Source organism: Ooceraea biroi, chromosome 14, assembly GCF_003672135.1.
Source record: "Ooceraea biroi isolate clonal line C1 chromosome 14, Obir_v5.4, whole genome shotgun sequence".
Taxonomy (NCBI): domain Eukaryota; kingdom Metazoa; phylum Arthropoda; class Insecta; order Hymenoptera; family Formicidae; genus Ooceraea; species Ooceraea biroi.
In genome coordinates this window covers 3,813,597-3,835,303 of record NC_039519.1, presented here as the reverse complement: position 1 = coordinate 3,835,303, position 21,707 = coordinate 3,813,597, and the positions used below count along the sequence as shown (strand labels likewise).

General features: G+C 38.9%; 2 protein-coding genes across 2 annotated transcripts; both read left to right on the top strand.

The window, feature by feature from the left end:
- The first annotated feature begins 846 nt into the window (after nucleotides 1-846).
- Nucleotides 847-17,533, top strand: LOC105286559 (insulin-like growth factor-binding protein complex acid labile subunit). Its single transcript, XM_011351592.3, has 9 exons — nucleotides 847-1,079; nucleotides 10,819-11,107; nucleotides 11,347-11,660; nucleotides 12,238-12,818; nucleotides 13,179-13,521; nucleotides 14,900-15,265; nucleotides 15,404-15,577; nucleotides 15,648-15,867; nucleotides 16,062-17,533. The coding sequence occupies exons 2-9, from the start codon at nucleotides 10,832-10,834 to the stop codon at nucleotides 16,461-16,463; spliced, it is 2,676 nt and encodes an 891-aa protein (XP_011349894.2). The 5' UTR covers nucleotides 847-1,079; nucleotides 10,819-10,831; the 3' UTR covers nucleotides 16,464-17,533.
- An 842-nt stretch (nucleotides 17,534-18,375) lies between these two features.
- On the top strand, nucleotides 18,376-21,693 carry LOC105286565 (probable hydroxyacid-oxoacid transhydrogenase, mitochondrial). The gene is made up of 8 exons (XM_011351605.3): nucleotides 18,376-18,428; nucleotides 18,954-19,062; nucleotides 19,488-19,751; nucleotides 19,983-20,215; nucleotides 20,284-20,517; nucleotides 20,637-20,799; nucleotides 21,093-21,374; nucleotides 21,516-21,693. The coding sequence occupies exons 1-8, from the start codon at nucleotides 18,376-18,378 to the stop codon at nucleotides 21,597-21,599; spliced, it is 1,422 nt and encodes a 473-aa protein (XP_011349907.1). The 3' UTR covers nucleotides 21,600-21,693.
- Nucleotides 21,694-21,707: the final 14 nt, after the last annotated feature.

The following is a 21,707-nucleotide window of genomic DNA, read 5'->3' as shown; positions in this document are numbered from 1 at the left end:
TTATGTATCTTGAAGTGTACACGCATAGAGTGCATATCGTAATTCGCATATGTACACTTAAATTACATCTCTACCTCTCAGTATCACTATCTTATCTCCGTTGCATTTTAAGAATCTGCGTGTTATCATCTTTCATACAATTTTAAATTCTTCCTTACATAGGTATATGAGTTGATTTACTCTATACAATCTCTGATCGGAAATTGCCTTCGAGAATTTATCACACGAGATATATTTCTCGATTCATCCATTCTTTATCAATTCTTTCTACTAAGAATCTGCTGGAATTATCAGTAATGTCTACAACTTCTGATATGACTTCTGATATGTCTGTGCAACTTCAGCCTCATGTCAGTCTCTGTGCCTGCAATCATGCCGTTGGTATCTTCCTGCAATCAGTTGTTGACGCTTCTTGAAGGACTTGGCCCAGCATCCAAAAACAAGTCGTCTACCTATATATACATACACATCTATCTATCTATCTGTCTATCTGTCTAACTATTCTAATTTATTTCGTCGTTTAGTTCCTCCGAAATCTGGGGACCGCGATGTTAGTCGTTTAGTTTCAGTGCCGTGCCGATCAGAAGCGAATTCCCGCGCAACTTGCTCGTGATCACGCCACCAGCGTTCACGCTCGTTCATCCACGCACTTCCTTCTAACCGGACTGCAGGCTCTGGCTGTCGCGTCGACGCCCACACAGTCGATCGGCAACCTCGAAGCGTTCTCCAACAACTTGGTCGTCCCTGCCGGGCACGAGCTTGAGCCCCTGCCAGGTGGCGCACTGGTGCTCACCTGTCAGCACAATTTTTACCTGAGATTCTCCATCGTGTTGGGGACCGGACGGACCAATCGGAGTGCCCGAGCCTGGGGTCTCAGCACTCATTCTGTCTTTCGAGAAGGAGTGCCTCGAATAGCTCGTTCGGTCCGAACGGGCACTTAGTTCAGAAATTCCACTGCGCGCAATAAACGAGGACGGTAAACGAGTGTGAACCGATCACCCTGTCAGCTTTGTGGAAGGTCGTGCGTGTTGCCAGTGGATCGAGCGTTAGCTGAAACATCGGCAGCAACCGCAGACCAGGTGAGTGCTCGCAACATCCTCGACTTTGGGACTCTTCCTAGTGTGGCTGACCGACGCGAGATCCACGATCGGCAGTGCGATCGGTCCCTTCGTCAAAATGGCTCCAACACGCCTGCTGGAAGATCCCTTGGCGCGTAGAAGGTGTAACGTGACGTTATTCGCTTCATATCGGGAATGTTATCTTATCGTCGCGAACCAGTTTCCTGCTGCGCTATTATCGCGATATCTGTCGCGTTAGTCGATCCATTTACTCGAAAGCATTTACACGAAGAATATAGTTTACGTTATTCCAGTGAACAGTCGATACGAAACGATGAGAGACGTCTTCCTTTTTTTTATGTACACTAGAATTACGTGCGATCCCGCATCCGTTCCCATTCTTTCCTATTGAGCATGGGCATTTCAGAGTCGCCCACGCATTGATTTGACATGCCTTCTGATGACTATTTAAATACTTTCAACGTGTACGTCACGTTGATAAAACACTCACGACCTCCGAGGAATCCCGAGGCTGTTGCGGCCTGAGTTTTCCTGCCAACATCCCTTTATTTTCACCGCACGTGATAGCTGATGCGAGATAGCAATTTTATAAGAGAACTTATTTGAATTTCACAGATACCAAGAAGTACAAACGTCAATTCTTGGTTGCGTGCGTATAAGCTTGAAGAACATATTGTACAATACTGTGTAATACCACAGAAAAATCGAAAATTTTTGTTGTCACAATTCGAAATGTTTTCGTACGCAGGATGATAAAATTTCTCAAAATTATTTCTTCACTCACGCAGCTTGGAATACGTGTATGAATTATCATTCATGGACTCTCTTTGTCCTTGCTTGATGACGGTTATGATGACGATTCAGGCGCATCGTCGCTGATGCGTCGACAGATAATTATCGTTGTTAAATGTCAATGCAACAACGAGCCTCGAAACAAGCGCGAATGGTGGAAACGTTACGCTACTGGAATACCAATCCAATCTCTCGCTTCGTAAATTCCTTCAATCGCAGAAATTGCAACGGTTGCAACTGCGAGGTATACGAGTATGCAGTTCGATCGCTAAATCAGCTAACCATCGCGCAATCAGCGAACCAGCGACAGCGAGGATCGGCAAAACTGCACTTGAGTCATTCTCATTTTCGATTCTATCCTTCAGGTGCACGCCAACGTGACCTGGATATCGTCGACCATGCCGAATGCAAATCCCGATCGCGAAATAGTCGCAGAATTCTCGCGGCGCTCGCCGCTATATACTAGCGTATTTGCGCGTCAGCCGCCAATGGAAATTCACGTTTTGCCTCGTATGTAATGCAACGTGGTTGTTGATTCGACAGAATGTCGCGTGTACACAGTGATCTCATCGTATATTTTTAGTCATCATGTACGCAGGCACGTTAAACCGAGAGACCATCGATCGGTCCGACAAATTTCGACCGACCTCTGTCGATGACTTTCACAAAACTTTCCACGTAGTTCCACGCGTTCGCGATGACACGTCGAGCGAGAAAATCGAATGATGGATCCATGGCAAGCTGCACGATTTACTCGCGCAAACGAAGCGTGTTGGTTTTTGAAAGCGTTGGATCAGCTGGTTTGCACGTTTTTGCGTTGCTTTTGCGTTGTTTTCGTTTCTATTTTGCATCACAATTTCCTAAACTGATTCGCAATGTTCTATTCGAGCTGCAGCTTCGAAACGATTCTCTCACCCGCACGAAAATGATTTTTATTCAACGTTCGAGTCGATGCGCTATATATAATACATGCGGCGTACAATTTGCGTACCGGCTCTATTATAATTTCGCATCTTTGCGAATCGGGTGATATTATTACGCAATAGCAAGGTCAGTGTCCACTCGGGTGATCTATTTTTACATGTGAGAAGCACGATTCATGTGCTGTGAAGTCTGATCGTGAAAGCGGGCGGGTACGCGCGTAATGAGGCGTCAAGGTGTGAGTAGAATAGTATAATATAATTATTAATTATTATTAATTTAAAATCTATTTGTGAAATACTTTAAAATGTTTATCGTTGAAAGAACGTTGGGGAATTATTATCAGTAAGATTAAAAGAATATTATTAGTAAGGTTAGAAGAATGTTATAATAATTTAGAAACTTATGTGAAAATATTATTTAAATGGTACAAAATAATACAAAATGGTATTTTATTTTTCCGAAGCTGTTCCGGGTTTTATGTTTATTTCTAAGATACATAAATTATATCTGTATAAAATATTCAGACTCGTGTTCTGCGCTTCTCACTACTAACTTGAAGTACTCTTCCATGGATCGCATTATCTTGCCGCTAGGCGTAGAATCTTCTTTTCATCCCAATGCTTTTATTCGAGTCCATCCCGGACGCATAAATATCGAGTGGAAGAGCCAGTTTGCCAGATGTACCGAGTTATTCTCTTTTGCCACTTTGTGCTTTTTATTCAAAGTCGAAGAAAAAGGAGAACAACGTTTCGCACAACGCGTCTCAGCAATGAGCTCTTTATCTATACAATGAATAATGCGGTACGATAAAAGGAAATATATCATTAATATGTGTCACTCATCATAAATGACGATTTCGAGATCCCGCTGGTGAACAAAATACTCAGAAGTACTATATTTAAAAATACATTTAAATGCACACGATCCGAGAGATTCGTAAAAATACAAAATAAAACTATGAATAATTTTATTATTTGTGGAAAACACAACATCGCAATACTCCAATGCATATTCAAATTGATGTACCGATTGGAAAAATAATGCACTAAGGAAACCTACATGAATTAATGGGATTTATGTGTTTTGCTTCAGGTATATTTTCCTGATGTTTTCCTCATATGAAGTTATGAAATCAATATGCAAACGATCGTTGAAAACTATTGATAGAACTTAGTCAATACAATACGTGAGTTGTTCCGTTTATGCTACTAAACTCCATAAATTTAACAAAAAATTTTTTAAACAGGTATTTTAATTATATATGTTATAAACCATTAAATCTAATAATAAAAATTTTATTAAACAGGAATATTTCATAAATTTTTCCCTTCATTAAATATGACAAATCAAGTTAATTGTCCCAAGAAAACTACTGACAAAGACCGCTATTGCCAGAGCAATATTGCCCGGAAGATCTTTCAACCAAGTTCACCTGCGATGCAACTATAAAAGGCAACGAACGTGTCTTCGATGCGCCAGGGACCGCCGCGTCATTTCGATAGAGCGTCTCAATGCCACGTAGTTACAACAAGGATGGCCGGTAATGGAATATTTCGACAACAGGAAGGGTCTCGTTTATGTCTCTCAATGATAAAAACGTGTAACGTCATCTTTTTTTGTCGTAATCGCATCGGAACGGTGCAAAATGCAACCGCAGTGATTATACCGGGTCGCTGGAATTTAAACGGTTCATTAGAAGCCACACGCGCTACTTTTTCCCGGTAAAACATGTGTTATCCGCATTCTGATATTGGAAAATGAGGAAATCGAGACTAATGCATTCCTGTTATCGCGATGCCGTATTAATTAGAGGCGTAAATAATTACACGCGGATTGTATCCGTACGCGCACGCGTTTGCGAGCGTTTAGTGCCTGGTACCTACAAGAGATCTAACAAGATTTATGATTATGATGAGAAAATTGCTCAAACCACATAATGGACACGTACAAACGCTGACACGTGCGTTTCACGTGGGATATTTCTGCGCAGTGTACAAAAAAATATTATATCTCCAAACTATAGATGAAGCAAAAATCGTGCATTTCGGATTTTTTTACAAAATGGTTCAAGTTGATCGGATAGATCGATCTTGAAGATTTGAGCTCTCTGGAGTACATGGAACTATTTTCTTGTCGATTTCTTGTCGCATTCAAATCGAACGAAATACGTATATATCTCCTGTCCTTGGTTCCGCGTTATTCATAAACGACAACCGGACAACCTCGTATCATCTAGGTTGTATCGAATACGAAATATCGATACGTGTGCCCGTATCATTCACACCCACTTCCGTTGCCCTGCCTCTCCTGCCGAATCACGAGGACCTGAAGGGTCAACGACGCGGATTGACCTCCACTGGTCACTGACACAAGAACAAGCATCGTCACGCAAGAACCACAAATTGCTCGAGCACTGACGAGACGTCATCATCGTTGATCAATGATTTCTAAGAATCAGATCCGTCGCAGCAGATGCTGCGGACTACTTGAAAGTGGACGTTCTCGAGTGAAGTTCTTACAAAGTCTTGCTGAATTCAATAGCAATTTGACTCGATTGTTGACCCTCTGAAGAAGAACCATTTTAAAACCTGAAAAGATGGGGCCGTGAGAACGAATATAGCAGGATAAGCTTAACGTCAGCTTACAATCGAAAGAGATCGAATTTGGAAATAGTTGGAGAGATTTGTCGAAGGAAATTTCCATCGAAGAAAACTTTCAAATCCGTAAAGGTTAAAGGAAGAACAATTAGAAAATTTTGGAATATATGTACTGCATGCTCGTTCCTTCGATAGTATGCTACTTCGTTAATTAACCTGCTCTAAATTACAACAAGCAATAGCGCAGCCAGAGACAAAACAAATTTACTCTCCGAGTACAGAGTACGAAAGATAAATACGCCGATAAGACAAAGAGATAAAGCTGGTACTGTTTGTGATAAAGAGGAAGTGGTGGAACTTTCAAGAGTGAAATGACTCCAGGTAGGATATGTATGAAGACGGAGAATTATTTAATTAAAGTGTTGTTTTGCGCGCGCAATTCTCTCCAGACTTTTAAGCGAGATCAGTAATAACAATTAAATTGATAATATCTGTCTACTAAAAATTAGTATACAATCACAAAGCCAATATAGTCCTCTAATATATTCTTAAAATTAAAACAGTTTATTTTCTTCTAGTTTTTCGTGCTTCCTTCTGTTTTTTAAAATCTAAATAAATAGATTTAGTGATAAATTATTTTCGATAATAAATAAGTCAAGGAATCTTGCAATGTCTTCCGATACATCAGAGATATTCAAAAACAATATAATTTAAGATGTTGACACAGAAGGTGTTTATCACAGTGTAACGAAAAAATTAACACGTGAAAATGTACGTGTCTCCACATGTCACCAAGTCCATCGTGCACTTAATACCTCTGCATATAGCCATTGAGCCGTGAAGACCAGATGTGCAATCCGTCATAATTGCATTCATGTTACTAGTAATTGCAACGATCGCGCATTGCGTAAGTTCCAATTACGATGCAAAAGCATTTATGCAACGAAACAGGAGCATCGCGATTACGAGGGGGGAAAAAATGTGATCCGTGGACTTCGCACGAAAGGAATGTGTTCTCCTGATTTAGCACTTTTTTTAGTGGTAGAAACTGTGAATGAGATAATTGATAATTATATATCTACTCTGAACTATTATCAGTTCTTTGAATTCTTCGTCACTGAATAAAAATAATTTATGTATAGATTGCTCCAACGAATATTAATGCAAATCATCAATCTAATTAGATCATCGATCTTTACTAATAAAACTCTTTTGAATTCACATGTGTCCTTACTAATACAAAGAAAAAATCCTTGAAAAGAAATTTTACATTATTCAACTAGCACGCTGGAAACATAAATAACATTGGAATATCCTCGTGTTTGCCAGTCTAAAGTCGCGACGACGTGACGAACGATAGAATGGACATGTAATTCCTATTTGGAAAGCAAGGTACGCCTCTTCGAGGACGCCTGTCGCGCTGTACGATGCACAGTCGCATATAACTCGCGTATAACCGAGTGGAATATGTCCCATTAAAGGTGTGGGCAACCGCAAAAAATATCACACTGCATAAACAATCGCTTTTTAAGATGAATATTCCTTCAATCGCATCACAAGCTTCCGCCTTTGAAGATTGAATCACAGTTTGTAACAACTGCACTACAATCTCGGCATTACCTATCTGCGGAAATCGCTTTTATAAATTATTACTGCAAAAATAAAGAGCTGTTCACGTCAATGCGATGTGATTGCCACTTAATTGCTGCGCATCTACATGCAAATGTATGCATAATGTAAGTTTCGATAGGGAGAACATGATCAATCGACAAATTAAGTATTTTACGCAGAAAAACTGTCCGAGGAATTGCAAAATTTCTGAAAAAATCGTTTACTTAAATAATATTCTGCTTATTCGTGCAAAACACGAAAGAAAAGGGTCAATTTTTATATCTTCTTTTGTAAAAAAAATGAGGATTACACAGAAACATTAGTAAAATTAACATAAGTGAAAGAAGCATCAATCAAGAAACATTAAATTGAAAGTTTGTAAGAATTTTATCTCGCCAGATATTAGCAACGTTACGTTTACTGTTAATTTTACTAAGGTTTCTACGAAATTTGAATCATCTAGACGAACTGCTGTGTTACTCAAGAATGTCGATGTCAAGATTTACTTCCTTTCAAATCTTTCAAACCAGGCTGATTCTCTCTGCTGGACCCATTGGTAATTTAGGACTCTGACAGTAAGGGAGGGGCTGACCACCTGCGTTTCTCGCTTCGCCTCGGAGCAAGTAACTCTACCTGACTCGAATCTTACCTGAGAAGCTGTCGGAGTTATCTCTCCGGGATCGGACAAAGGCTCCAGATGGAACCCGTGAGCCCTATACTTAGCTTCCGCCTGAAATTCAGGATCACGCGCAAATGTTTGTTCACTCTGGGTATGAATCTTTCTCAGGGATACATTTCACTAATGACTTACAAGCCATTTTTTCCTTGTTTGAGGAACTTCCCAGACCTTTTAACAAAAAAGTTTCTCTACACGGCGCCAAGATTATCGCAGAAGTTTCCCGAATATCTGCTTTCGCTTCATTTCGATGAAAAATATACAAAGTAGCCGGACGATAAAAGATCGTTGCAGACTCTAATGAGGATTGATGTCAAGCACGAAGATGACTCTTTTAGTTCATGAAGATTACTCGATCGAGCGACTGAGATTAAGCGTGACGTCCTGGGGATTGAAGAGGATCTTAATCTCCTGTCCTTCGCTCAAGTACAATCCAATCTGGAAAAAGTGTTCGCGTGATATGAATGCGTATCGACAATCTCTCGTGATTGCATGCAGCTGATCGATCGCTTATGTTACCATGCACGATAAACGAAGCACGTGTAAGATAACTCCATTGTCGTTACGTGACGGAGAAGCATCTCGAGTCTACTGCGCGTCGGGAATTCTCCGGGAAATAAAGTGGCAGGTCTGATTTTCTCTCGAATGCACATGCCCTACTGTTGTCATTCCGGTTCCGATTCCGATTACGATTCTTCTGGTATCGCCGTAACATCGAGGACTTCTCGGAACCGGTCCGTTTCCGACATGACGAAGTAATATCCTGATTTCAGCATTTGCATGTGGTGGCAACGTTCCTGCCACCATACTAACGTACATCTTACGTAGCAGAGATACGTGTCCCGATGCGATAACTATTTCTCGACCTCTCGCATTTGCATCCCGGAGCTCTTGGTCCACGCCGAGAAGCTGTTTATGCACTGGAGTGCGAGAATGACACGATTCTCGCAACATAAATCCCGTTCTGAGTATTATAACGCGCGATCGACGATAGATCTCTGCTGAATCGGATCAGCTGGGAAGATAAAAATTAAGATGCTATGCAAATGCGTCTGTTTGATGTACCTGAACAAACGTTAACGATGATCCTCAAAGCTTGAAGACAGTTATAAATATGTTGTCACAATTGTATTATTAACAGAAATTTTTATACATTGCCAGGAATCATCAGGCGCACGCCTGCACAAATACGTATTCTCCACTTTTGTGTTTACGCTACCGAATAGTTGCATATTGAAAAGATGGAATTTTACACTTTACAAAAATCAATTTTCCGATTACGTCAGATTTTGTAAAGTTGCGCGCTTATGCGTAATTTAAGGCTTGGTCATCCTACGCAGCTTTAATCTGCATTCACCTGAAACTTCCAGCTACTATTGCGCGAATTTCCAATTACACTTGAAATTACAGTGTTTCACGCGGCAGATAGATTTTTCGAGGAAGACCAGCTTGATGCAAGACATCCCACGGGCAAGTAATATTGAGAACCGCTATTGATAAAAATGCTTAATCGAAAAATCGATCGTACACAAGTCGAATCATTCTTTGATAAAATATACGTGACTGATAATGAAGATATACATTGATTGAGTGGACACAACGCGCGACTTAAATTTTCGATTTGAACATTGAATCAGTAAAATCCTAAAATGGTCTTGTCGGAATTATAATGCATTAGAAAAATTCAAATATTCAAGAAACACTAATTTTTCTAAGAAATGAAGTTTGCTAGAACAATCCTTTGCTCAGATCGTACATGCAATTGTCTTCCGTGACGACTGAACTGAACGACTTTCAAGACAACATCTCGATATTTCTTCGGTTAGGAAGTTGTTCTTCCCACGTTTGCGACCAAATAAGTTTGCAACCGGTGCAAACGGGTTTCCTCGTTATTTTCATGCAACGAGCGAGCGAGAACCGCTATCAGAAAATAACATATTGCAACTGTATTTAATAATAATTCCTACCATTGATAGACCTCATGATTTTCCATTTTTCAATTCTCCCCCATTCTACGATTATCGAGCGACCCTATATCGCTTAAAAAGTCCATACCGGACGCGATCAATTCACATACGGAAGACGCAGGCTGTGAACCATCACAGTTATCTAACGTCAACGTCTATAGGTGGGGCACTAACATTCTACAGTACACGGGCAGCTTTGCACTGGGTGCAGCGTCGTTAAAATCTCCGGTACCGTGAAAACAGATCCGAGCGTGAATCGTTCCGCATTGTACTTGTCTCTCTGTCTCGAGCATTGTCAGTAGCACAGGTACGCATTCTCGTGCATACAGTAGCCCGATTATCCGAGCGTGGTTCAACCGAACGTTCGATCATTCGAGCAAGACAAAGAAATCTCAGCAGCGAATGCAAATATTTCGGAAAGTCTCGTCTCGTTTCTTCGCAACAGCTACTGCTTCCGTTCCCAAAGTTGATTGCGCCAGCACGAACGTGATACCTCGACACAACACTCGATCTCTTGGAATTTTGATACAGATGCTCGATGATATACCATGTGCGCAGCAAAGAAGCGTACTCATAGCACTATAAGTAATCGCACAAACAGTCACGCGAAGCAACAAATTTGACTTATTCTTTAACTCTTTGCAAATTGTTTAACTTTAAGATGTTCATGCCGAAGTGGTTAGTAGAACTCTTCTAAAAAAGTTGCTCAACAGAGCAGTATTTGAGAAACGACCCTCATGGTCGCCAGATGTTGCTTGGAAAAGGGTAGAAAAAAGGTCTCACATTACGTCGAAATTCAAAGAAGTGATGTACTTCCTATAGATTCTACAGATTTTAAAGGTCGGACTAAAAGAGACGACAGTTCCATGTCAAGACGTTAATATTGCTAATACAACACTTATTAATACGAAATAATTTATTAAAAACAAAACTGATTCTTGTGAGATAAAATTTAGAAGTGTGTGGTACCAGAAAATTGTATGCGCCAAATATTAATATATTAACGAATAAAAATAGAAATCTCGTGATATATAATAGTAATATTCAGTAAAAGCAGTATCTTCATGTGCCAAGAAATTACCGACAAACATTATCGCAGACATGTAATTCACGCGTAGACAAATCTCTCAAGATATTCTAGTCATCCAATAACAAATATCGATTATTTTCAGGATAAGCCACAACATGGAGGTCTCGGCAGCTTGGCTACTGACCATCTTCTTGGCCATCGCTACCGTCACAGAATCCGCCACTATTCAATCTACAACGACCGAGACTGTTCCATCATCTTCATCTAGTACGGAGTTTCCCCGTATCAACGAAATAAATGAAACTACAGTTGAGCCTGTGAAGACAACATCAAAAAGCAAGCTTGCGGATTATGCTAGACCTTACACGAACGTGAAAGATATACTAATGCAAGAGATTCGTACCTTGGACAAAGATTCTTCTGATGCTAAGGTCAGCATGGCTTCTTTTTAATTAATTTTGATTATATTATATATTATACTCTTTAATATTTTTAATTAATATTTTCATGGAGCTCTTACCGAGCAGTAATAAGATAATGACATAAAATATTTTTACATCACTTCTCAATCTTAAATATAATACTGTATTTTTACGGGATCTACGATACATATCTTCGCCATTTAAAAATTACATTTAACTACGACAATTAATTTGAAACAATTGTTCAGACCCAGGAAGAAGTGGCGGAAACCTTCAAAGCCGAAGCACAAAGGGACCGCGCAAACTTACAAATTAAGACGACCGCACGACCGAGCCAGTCGACGACAGAAGAAGAAGATTCAGCGGAGGAAGGCGAAGAATTGAAGAAATTTGACGACGTATCCTACGAGGATGAGGATAGCGATGAGGAGGACGAGGATGGTGATTATGATGATGAGGAGGATTCAGAGGAGGACGAACTCGAAGAGGACGAGGAAGTCATAACGCAGTGTCCTAATTACTGCAAATGTGCCGGCCAATACGCCGCTGCAATGACCGCAACGTATGTTTCAGCTTTTCTAATCATTATGTAACTGAATAATGTCCCATGGTGTGGCGGTAGATAAAGAGGCAGTTGATAGGCCGCTTCCTGTTGCAGGCGTAATAATATGACATATTTTTCCACATTTACGAGAAGTTCTTTTCACGTGGTCAAATGAACGTTTTATTTTTATTTTATCTTCGTGTATCTTGACCTCTTAGCGTCACTGTTCGCGTAACTCTCAAAGATGTGCGCAAACGAGATGATTAAAAGATTACGACACAACATCATTCGAGTGTAATGACGAATAATTATTTCATCACGTCACAACGATGTTCTTCGTAACTCATAACTTCTTCCAAGATTAACATATTACCACAGCTATATAGACAACACAGTCGCATATGACGATATTCTGTCAAATTTTCACTGTAAAACGATCGAATCTAAAGTCAAGAAATCTAACGAAAACTATGACATTGAAAAGAAACAACGTGATGTAACCAATTATTAATTAACATTAGACATTAATACTATCTTCGATTTTGCTATAATCGTATGAAATTTTTTCGTAACATATTTTAATTTTTATCTGCAGATGCACCAAGTTGGTGGATGAACAATCGTTCGGGCCAGGCATCGCTCATCTGCGAATCGAAAACGCCGGCGAGATTCGACTCGGGCCGAATGCCTTGCGTGCTCGCGGTCTCCAGCAATTAGAATCAATCACTATCAGCGACACGCGTATAATCGAATTGGATCGTACAGCCTTCAACGGCATTCTGTATCTGTTTGCCGTGAATTTGACGCGCAACGGTCTTGAGGATATCCATCCTAATACTTTCCAGAACAACACGCAACTCAGTCTGCTCACGATCTCCGGCAATCCACTTAGGCATATGCAAGACTCCAAGTCGACGAAGCACTATCTGTTGCATGCACCGTCGATCACCGATTTCGATTTCTCCAACAACGGTATACTACGGCTGAAACGCACCGCTTTCTCCAAGATGCACAGCCTCAATTATATCAATCTGCGTGGCAACAGACTGAGGGAGATCGACAGCACTATTTTTGATTTGCTGGACTCGCTCATGGAGGTAGACCTGTCAGACAACCTTCTAAGTGAGCTGCCGATTGACCTGTTCGGCAAGGATGTGCAAACTCTTCGCGTTGCTGGTACGAACAGTTACCGATATATCGCGGTTGACTCTAAATTAGAAAATAAGCATAAGATGATTCATAAAATAATCGATTAACTAGAATAGATAGAGGAAAACGCTGAAGTATGGATACCAATTGCAAGTGGAAGAATTTTTTCATTAAAATTCTATTTACCCTGCAAACTACTCAACTGTTCAACTTATAGTAAATTATTAAACCAAAGTTAAAATTAAAGACAATATTTCGTTCAGATAAAGAAAATGAAAGAATTTTAATTTAATCAATTCGTTGCTAAAATCATATGTCAAAAAGTAATCTAAAGTTAACATCTCTTATGCTTAAGGAATTGATTAATATGAAAAACAAATTTTTTAGGAAATAATCTATCGACGTTGGCTACTATAAGCGCCTCGAAATTGACGATGCTCGATGCTTCGAGAAATAAAATCAAGGTGATCGCCAAAGAAGATCTGGATGGCGTACCATTGTTGGAACAACTGCATATCAAGTCGAACAATCTGAAGAGGATTCACCAGCATGCTTTCAGCAATCTCGATCAGTTGACGTATCTGGACATCAGCGACAACAAGCTCTCCTTATTGACTGAGCATCATTTCAGAGCCAACCCGAGACTGCAAGTTCTGCTGATGAACGACAATCCCGCTTTACAAATTCTTCCAGTTTTCAAAGTTACTGGTTTGGAATATGATACATTCAGGTAGGTATTTCATTTACTCTTTCAACTTATTATTATTGGGTTGTTCGGAAAGTTATTTCGTTTTTTCAAGGAAAAATGAAAGGCGGTTTTTTCATATTTAGAATAAATTTTATTCAGTGATGTATTGGCCACTTTGTTCCACTACCTTTCGCCATATTTCTGGCAACTTTAAACTTCCACGCTCATAGAAGTCCTTCTCCTTATTGACAAAAAATTGAAGCAAGTGATTTTTGACGCCTTCATTTGAATCGAAGTTTACATTGTTCAAAGAATTTTGTAGAGACCGGAACAAATGGTAATCGGATGGTGCCAGATCAGGAGAGTATGGTGGGTGTGGTAGCACATCCCATCCAAGCTGTAAAAGCTTCTGGCGAGTGACCAAACTTGTGTGTGGTCTGGCATTGTCGTGATCGAATACGACACCTTTCCTATTCGCCAATTCTGGTCGCTTCTGCTTGATGGCAGCATCCAATTCATCCAGCTGACGACAATACACTTTCGAATCAATCGTCTGGTTGCTTGGTAGTAGCTCGAAAAATACGATTCCCTTCTAATCCCACCATACAGAAAGCATGATCTTCTTTTGATGAATATCTGCCTTGGATGTCGATTGAGTGGGTTCATCTTGCCTGGACCATGATCGTTTTCACTTAACATTGTTGTAAACAATCCATTTTTCATCTCCAGTTATGATTCGCTTTAAAAATGGTTCATTTTCTTCACGTTTCAACAATGAATCGCAGATGGTAATGCGTCAATCAAGTCAATTTCCTTTAAATTGTGTGGAACCCAAATATCGAGCTTTGAAACGAATCCAAGGCGTTTCAAATGATCGTAAACGATCGAATTCGATAAATTTAACTTTTCAGCAATTTCGCGTGTTGTTATGCGACGGTTTGCATCCACCAGAGCCTTTATTTTTTCGTCATCAGCTTTAATTGGCCGACCTGAACGTGGTGCATCTTTCAAATCGAAATTTCCAGTACGAAATTTCGAAAACCAATTCTGACACTGACGTTCACTCAATACATCTTCTCCGTACACGGCACACAATTTTTTTCTCGCTTGCACTGCATTTTTACCCTTTCGGTAGTAAAAAAGCAAAATATTACGAAAATGCTCACTTTGATTTTCCATGTTTGATGTGATGCCAAACAAAAATTACTTGACAGATCGCAACACAATAAGATACTAAATGACGTCTGAAATGTCAGTTGTCAAAATATAAAACGAATTTGCCGCTTAGAGTAAGGTTAAGTATCGAGGAACGCGACTAACGACATCTCTTTGTGAAAAACGAAATTACTTTCCGAACAACCCAATACATTGAAGATATAAAAAGTAGATCACATGTAATAATTATATCATTATTCAACAGCATCTTCCGTTTCGAGTGCGCGAATTGTGGTCTGGATAGTCTTAAACCAGGCACATTCGATGAAATGCCAGCGCTGACTCGGCTGAATCTCGCGAGAAATCGTTTGAGCGCTTTACCTGAGGGACTCTTGGAGCGTTTATCGTCTCTGCGAGAACTGGACCTTTCCGACAACATCATCTCCACCCTTCAACCCGGAATGTTCCGTGGTGCCCAGAGCTTGAGCAAACTGAGCCTTGCGCGCAATCCATTGAGAACATTACAAGTGACACCGTTCCTGGACGCTCCAGGACTCATCAAATTGGACGTGAGTCGATGCAACCTCGAGCGTGTCTGGAGTGAAGCTAGAGTACCATTGAAGAGTGTTCGGTAAGAATCAAATCGGCAATTTAATTCAAAACAAAGACGAGATCTTTCAAATATCTTTAAGAGAAATAATTCTACAACAATGTTGCTCTGTTAAGGATATACATTGATTAATCTATCTTATTCTTCATTTCTCTCTAGATTCATGTCGGTTCGTGGTAACCTTCTGCGACGAATCACCACGGAGGAACTGAAGGCTACGCCGAAACTTACTGGTCTGGATTTATCGCACAATCCTCTGGATTGTGACACCGAATTCAACGACGCCGTGCAATGGCTCACTGATCACGGTGTCGCACCGACAGAAACGCATAAGTAAGCACTTAAATTTAGTCTCAGCTTAGACGTACAAGAATGTTTTCGATTTCTCACGATGTTTCTACAGATACGCCACTGATTTCTCTAACATTGATGACGACGCCGATTCGACGGGCATCAGTCAATGGACGGATTTGGCGAAGATAGTGTGCAGTGGAATGGACGCTGGTCCACCACCCAGATCATTCCCTGGCAAAAGCACGGAGGCACCAAAAGATGTTTTCTTGGGACTCGATGTCCCAGACGACTTCGATTCTGTATTGAGAAACGAGCTCGACAAAGCGGAGGTACGATAGCGACAAATGATGTGGCATCCAAAACACGTGTTTAAAAAATGTACTGTTGTACACACAATTATTCAATTTTTCAATAGAAACTATAATAGGAGCACTATAGTTTCATGTTTCGACGTGCAAGTCATTGCGTATATTACGTGTCTCGCGAACAAGATGATAGGGTAGTAACACTGGATTTCTTATAGGAGCTGCTCAAGATGGACATCGATCACGGTATGCGACATGCCGACGATCCGCGACTTTTGGAGGATCAAGACTACGACGATAACTTCACGATCACGGAATACCATTGGTACAACATAAAACCAGGCTTCAAAGTTTGGTTGATTTCCGGTTGCATTCTGTTCGTTCTGGTCATCTTCTTGCTGGTAGCACGCATTGCCTGCTGCCTAGCAAACAAGCGAGGACGCGGCCCTGTTCTAAGGCCACCTCTGATCCTTCGTCAAGGTCTGGTTGACAACAAGAACTGCGGTTTGGTGTACAAACCTCTGCAAGAGGAAATAGCCACACCTCACATGCCGAAACGAGGTAGCTTCTATTCGAGCAGCACCTTCCACTACGACAAGATCGTGCCAGAAAGTGTATAGAGGAAACCTCTTGTTTCCTGGTTTTAAATGACCAATGATGAGGCAATTGGCAGATATGATTGATCGTGATTCATGCCGCCGAAGGCCACTTTGCCTCACAAATCAAGAGAAATTCTTTATAGACTGTTATTGGACGAACGATGAAGCCAATCTGATTAAGGAGAAAATAAACGAGTCATTCTCAGGAAAATATGTTAAAGATTTCTAATTAGACAGATTTCTGTTTGTTCAATAGCTCACAAATTTATACACACGTATGTATAATTGCGTCGACAAGTTGTTCTCATCATTTCTTCACTGAAAGATTACAACATAAAAAAGAGCATAAATATAATTACTGAACGATTTTGACTTCTCTGAACTAGTAAAAATGGCATAAAATTGGGAGAATACAAATTTTTCTTAGGCTTTGTCGTACTTGTAAAGTTCACACGCAAAGTGTGATTAATTAATAAGTTTACTGTTATTATTAACGCAAAGACAATGCCTGATAGAAGTTAGATATTCAAAATAACTTAGACATAAATCGCAATACTATCTTGCAGTGTTATGCATAAGATCTTTTTACAAGGAATAAAAAGCTACATTTTATTAAAAAGAAAAAAAAAAGTATGAAAAGTTTCATAGTGAAGTACTTACTATTCATAACGCCATATCTTACGATTAAGCATTAAGATTAATAGTAATGATTAAGTAAGCGACGGCTAATGAATTTTGAAGTGTTATTTAAAGAGAAACTGCCTCGAATATGTTTAATAAAGTATAGAAATTATAAGTAAAAATATATATCAATATCGTGTTAATTGGGCATGTTCAATGATGATCGGTGATGGGCGAATGAGAAAATTGCAAATGTCGGATGCAAAGCTACAGGAAGTGCTTCCTATAGAATGGTCATAGTAATATATGTCAATCAACAGTGCTACAGCCTGTTAATAAAACTCGAAAACTCTACTGTACGAAACTAATATCTCGTAAAGCGAATGTCGCTACTACGCAAACTCAATCCTGCTGCTATATATACACTGTAAATAATATGTGTCATTTTAATAAAATTTTATTAAAGCCAAGACAGAGTCCTCTTCTTTCCCCGGTTTAATACAAAAATGCGTTACATAAACGAATATTTACGACAAAGTAGCAGACGTTAAAGATCAAGAACGTTACTATCACAATTAGGAACGAAAACATCGTATTTTTACATTCAATTGAGATTCGATATACTCGAGAGAGGAAATTATATATAACGCCAGTATATCTATAGAGATAAATGACGTTGATTATACAGCTTCTACCATAACAAGAATCGACATGACTTGTGCAAGATCAGGACAAGCGACTAATAAGTGAGGCCAGAGTCATTGATGCGTATTAAGCAACAATTCCATCAGTGTGAAGTACAGTGATGCACATGCAATGATTACGAGCTAAAGTTATTCATATCGCAATATATGAAGTTTTTAATCTGAGTGCACAAAGTTTATAAATTTAAAAAATCTGAGAATTCCAAGTTATATCTATGCAAAACGTAATAGTATTAGTGCATTCAATATCACTTGTAATCAAATTTCAATTTTCTAAAATTTATTCCAAGAGAAGAAATTTTAATCTTAAATATCTTCTTGACAATTACAGATAGCGGTATCAGCCACTTGACAGAATTCTATCGATACAGCCCTGTTCATACGTGAATACGAACGCATATAACGGAGCCACCTCATCACGGATTTAAGTGGTAAACATGCTGTAGTAAAAAGAGGGGGAACGTAGACCGGTCGTGGAATTAAGTCGAGAGTGAGGCAAGAGTGTTCGTGGACAACGTCGTTCCACAATATTTTCAATCAAAAACGTGCTGTGATTCGAGCTCTATCTTTAACTTTTACTTTAAAACTCCTTCTCAATTACTTGAAAAATGCTGCCACGACGACGCATCATTGATCTTTTGCAAGTCATATCATCTCAGTCGTAAGTAAATTACACTATCAGCAACTTCCTTACTTAAAAAAAACAGACAAAAATAGCTACTTAGCGCTAATAAAAAGTTATAAAAATAATATTAAATAATTCGCAAAACGTCTACTGCATAAAATGAATTATATAAATTAATACAATATCGATACATTTAATCAGAGAACGTATGCTGCGTTTTGCAATAGTGTTGATGAAAATAATTATAAGTATAATATAATATTTGTTCATACATCGTTGTGTTCCATTTCATTAAAATAGTAAAAATAAGTTCTGTAAAATGTTTTAATAATATTACATAAGCAAATATGATGAGGATAAAGGTAGAATGTAACAATACCGATAACAATCTGTCAACGAAACCTACACATGCAATATCCGTGAAAGTAAAACAGACCAGTTCGATGGCGATGTTAGGTGAATTCGTTCAATATACCTCGTTATAAAAATAGGAATTATTTTTGGATGGCATATGCGAGACGTGAATATTTAAAATAAAATTATTTTTATTTGGATTTTTAGATGCAAATGTCCAGCGCATGGAAATCCCGGAAGTATCAACGTACGAGAACATGGAAAAACTTGGAGCACAGCAACGAACGTTACACCCAACAAGGAATATGCATTCGAGGTAAGATTGTTAAAAGATTGTGTAAAACAGAAGATACTAATTAGATCTCGTGAATGATAATGCGCCGATTATATCGCAACGATCCGACGATTTCGAAATCACTGACCTCCTACATACTGCGCTGCTCTGATAAGAAATTAAAATTGCTGTATTTGTTGCCATATTTTCAAACTTCTGATAATAATTTAAATGAAGTATCAAATGATACCACGTGTGTGCTCGTATGATTAATCTAATAAAACTATTTCATGAAACATTTGCAAAACTGTAATACGTGCTTCACGAAAAATTTTTTAAAATAATTTTAATTTTAAATTATTGAAATAAATTTAAAGCGATTTAAAATTGACGTTTAAGATATAATAATAACGATCTACATTTATATATTATATCAATTGTTTATTAAAAGTTATACGAAATTTTAGATGGCCTGTTCTACTGTGCGATACGGAATAGGAGTAACGAGAGAATTAGGAATGGATATGCAAAATATGGGAGCGAAGAAGACGTGTCTTATGACCGATCCTCATTTGGTGAATTTAGCCCCCGTGAAAACTGCTATCGATAGTCTTTCCAAGCACGGCGTACGCTTCGAAATTTATGATAAAGTACGCGTGGAACCAACTGAACAAAGTTTGCAAGATTCAATCGAATTTGCCAAGCGTGGAATGTTTGATGCTTTTATAGCGGTGAGTATACAAAACCGCGAATACACTAAGAACCAGCTACATAAAAATCTTAATCAATTCAGTTTTATTAATTAATTTTTAACATGTAATAAAGTGTCAAAAGATGAAAATTTAGTATATGAAAATATAAAAAGAGATTGTTTGAAGTTTACAATAAATAAAAAGTAAGATAAGAGTCGTGCACGTTTATGCAACAAATTAGCAAATTACTAATTCTAATGACTAATTCAGGTTGGCGGTGGTTCCGTGATGGACACTTGCAAGGCGGCAAATCTATATAGCTGCGATCAGGAAGCTGAATTTTTGGATTACGTAAACGCGCCGATCGGGAAAGGCAAACCGATTCAGGTTCCTCTGAAACCGCTTGTCGCTATACCAACGACTTCCGGTACCGGTTCGGAGACAACAGGAGTATCTATTTTCGATTATCGACCATTGAAGGCCAAAACGGGGATTGCAAACAGGTAATGTCTACCTTTTTTAATACGAAGACAAGCAAAATCACAATATTTCATTAGCACTTTTATTGCAGAGCCCTGCGTCCTACATTGGGAATCATCGATCCTGAACACACCCTGACTTTACCAGAGAGAGTATGCGCGTATTCCGGTTTCGATGTGCTCTGTCACGCTTTGGAATCCTTTACAGCGATACCTTATACAGAAAGGACACCATGTCCACCAAATCCGATCCTGAGACCGGCTTATCAAGGTAGCAATCCTGTCAGCGATGTGTGGGCGCGATATGCTCTACAAGTTATGCGCAAGTAATAAATTATTTATGCAAAGTGTCAACATTTGCATATTTTAAATTACTCTCTATAATACTCCTTCGTATACGTATACGTGGATACAGAATATCAATGATATTTGATTTCTCACCCAGATACTTCGAGCGTGCGGTTTACAATCAAGACGATTTAGAAGCGAGAAGTCAGATGCATTTAGCGAGCACCATGGCAGGTGTTGGATTTGGTAACGCTGGTGTCCATCTGTGTCATGGACTTTCGTATCCGATCAGCGGAAACGTTCGAAGTTACCAACCAAAGGTAATTTATTTATTAAATCGAATAATTTTCAACTAACAAAAGAATTCAATTTATATTCAAAATTATAATAATTATTCTCTGGCGTATTCGTTGAAATAAATCAGTAAATTAATCTCACATAATCTTCACTTTTAATTAATAAACAGAGTTTCTTCTCGAATGTATTTCTCCATCATTTATATTATTTATATTAGAATATTAGAATATTAGAATAATTGTCTGTTAAATGCACTGCCTGCCTATTTCTACATCTTGAATTAAACTATATGCTTAACTCGATTATTTCATTTAAGGGTTACAGCAAAGATCATCCTATAATTCCTCACGGTCTATCCGTGGTGATCTCTGCGCCAGCAGTGTTCTCCTTTACTGGAAACGCGTGTCCAGAAAGGCATTTGGAAGCTGCGGGGTTACTTGGTGTAAATATCGCGAATGCTAAGCGAGCTGATGCCGGCCAAATTTTGGCCGACACGGTGAAACAATATATGCGCGTTATGAAAATTGAAAATGGATTGGCGGAACTCGGATTCAAGAAAGAAGACATTCCTACTTTGGTCCAGGGAACATTGCCTCAGGTTAAATAACGCATATTTAATATTCGAAAAATTTCGAATATCTTCTTGTTAAATAGAAAAATATAGTGTAATATAAGCTAATGTAAAACAAGCAATCTTCTGAGAGCATACATCGAATTCATTTATCTATTCATTTTTCAGCATCGTATCACGAAGCTGGCACCACGTGAACAATCCGAAGAAGATCTTGCGCAATTATTCGAAAATTCATTTACCATCTATTAATAAACATTTTATGATTGACACGAATATTAACAATTTGATAATTGTACATATTAATAAAAGATCATAATAAAGATTCTATTTTTGTACGACTAAAGAGCAGGATTTATT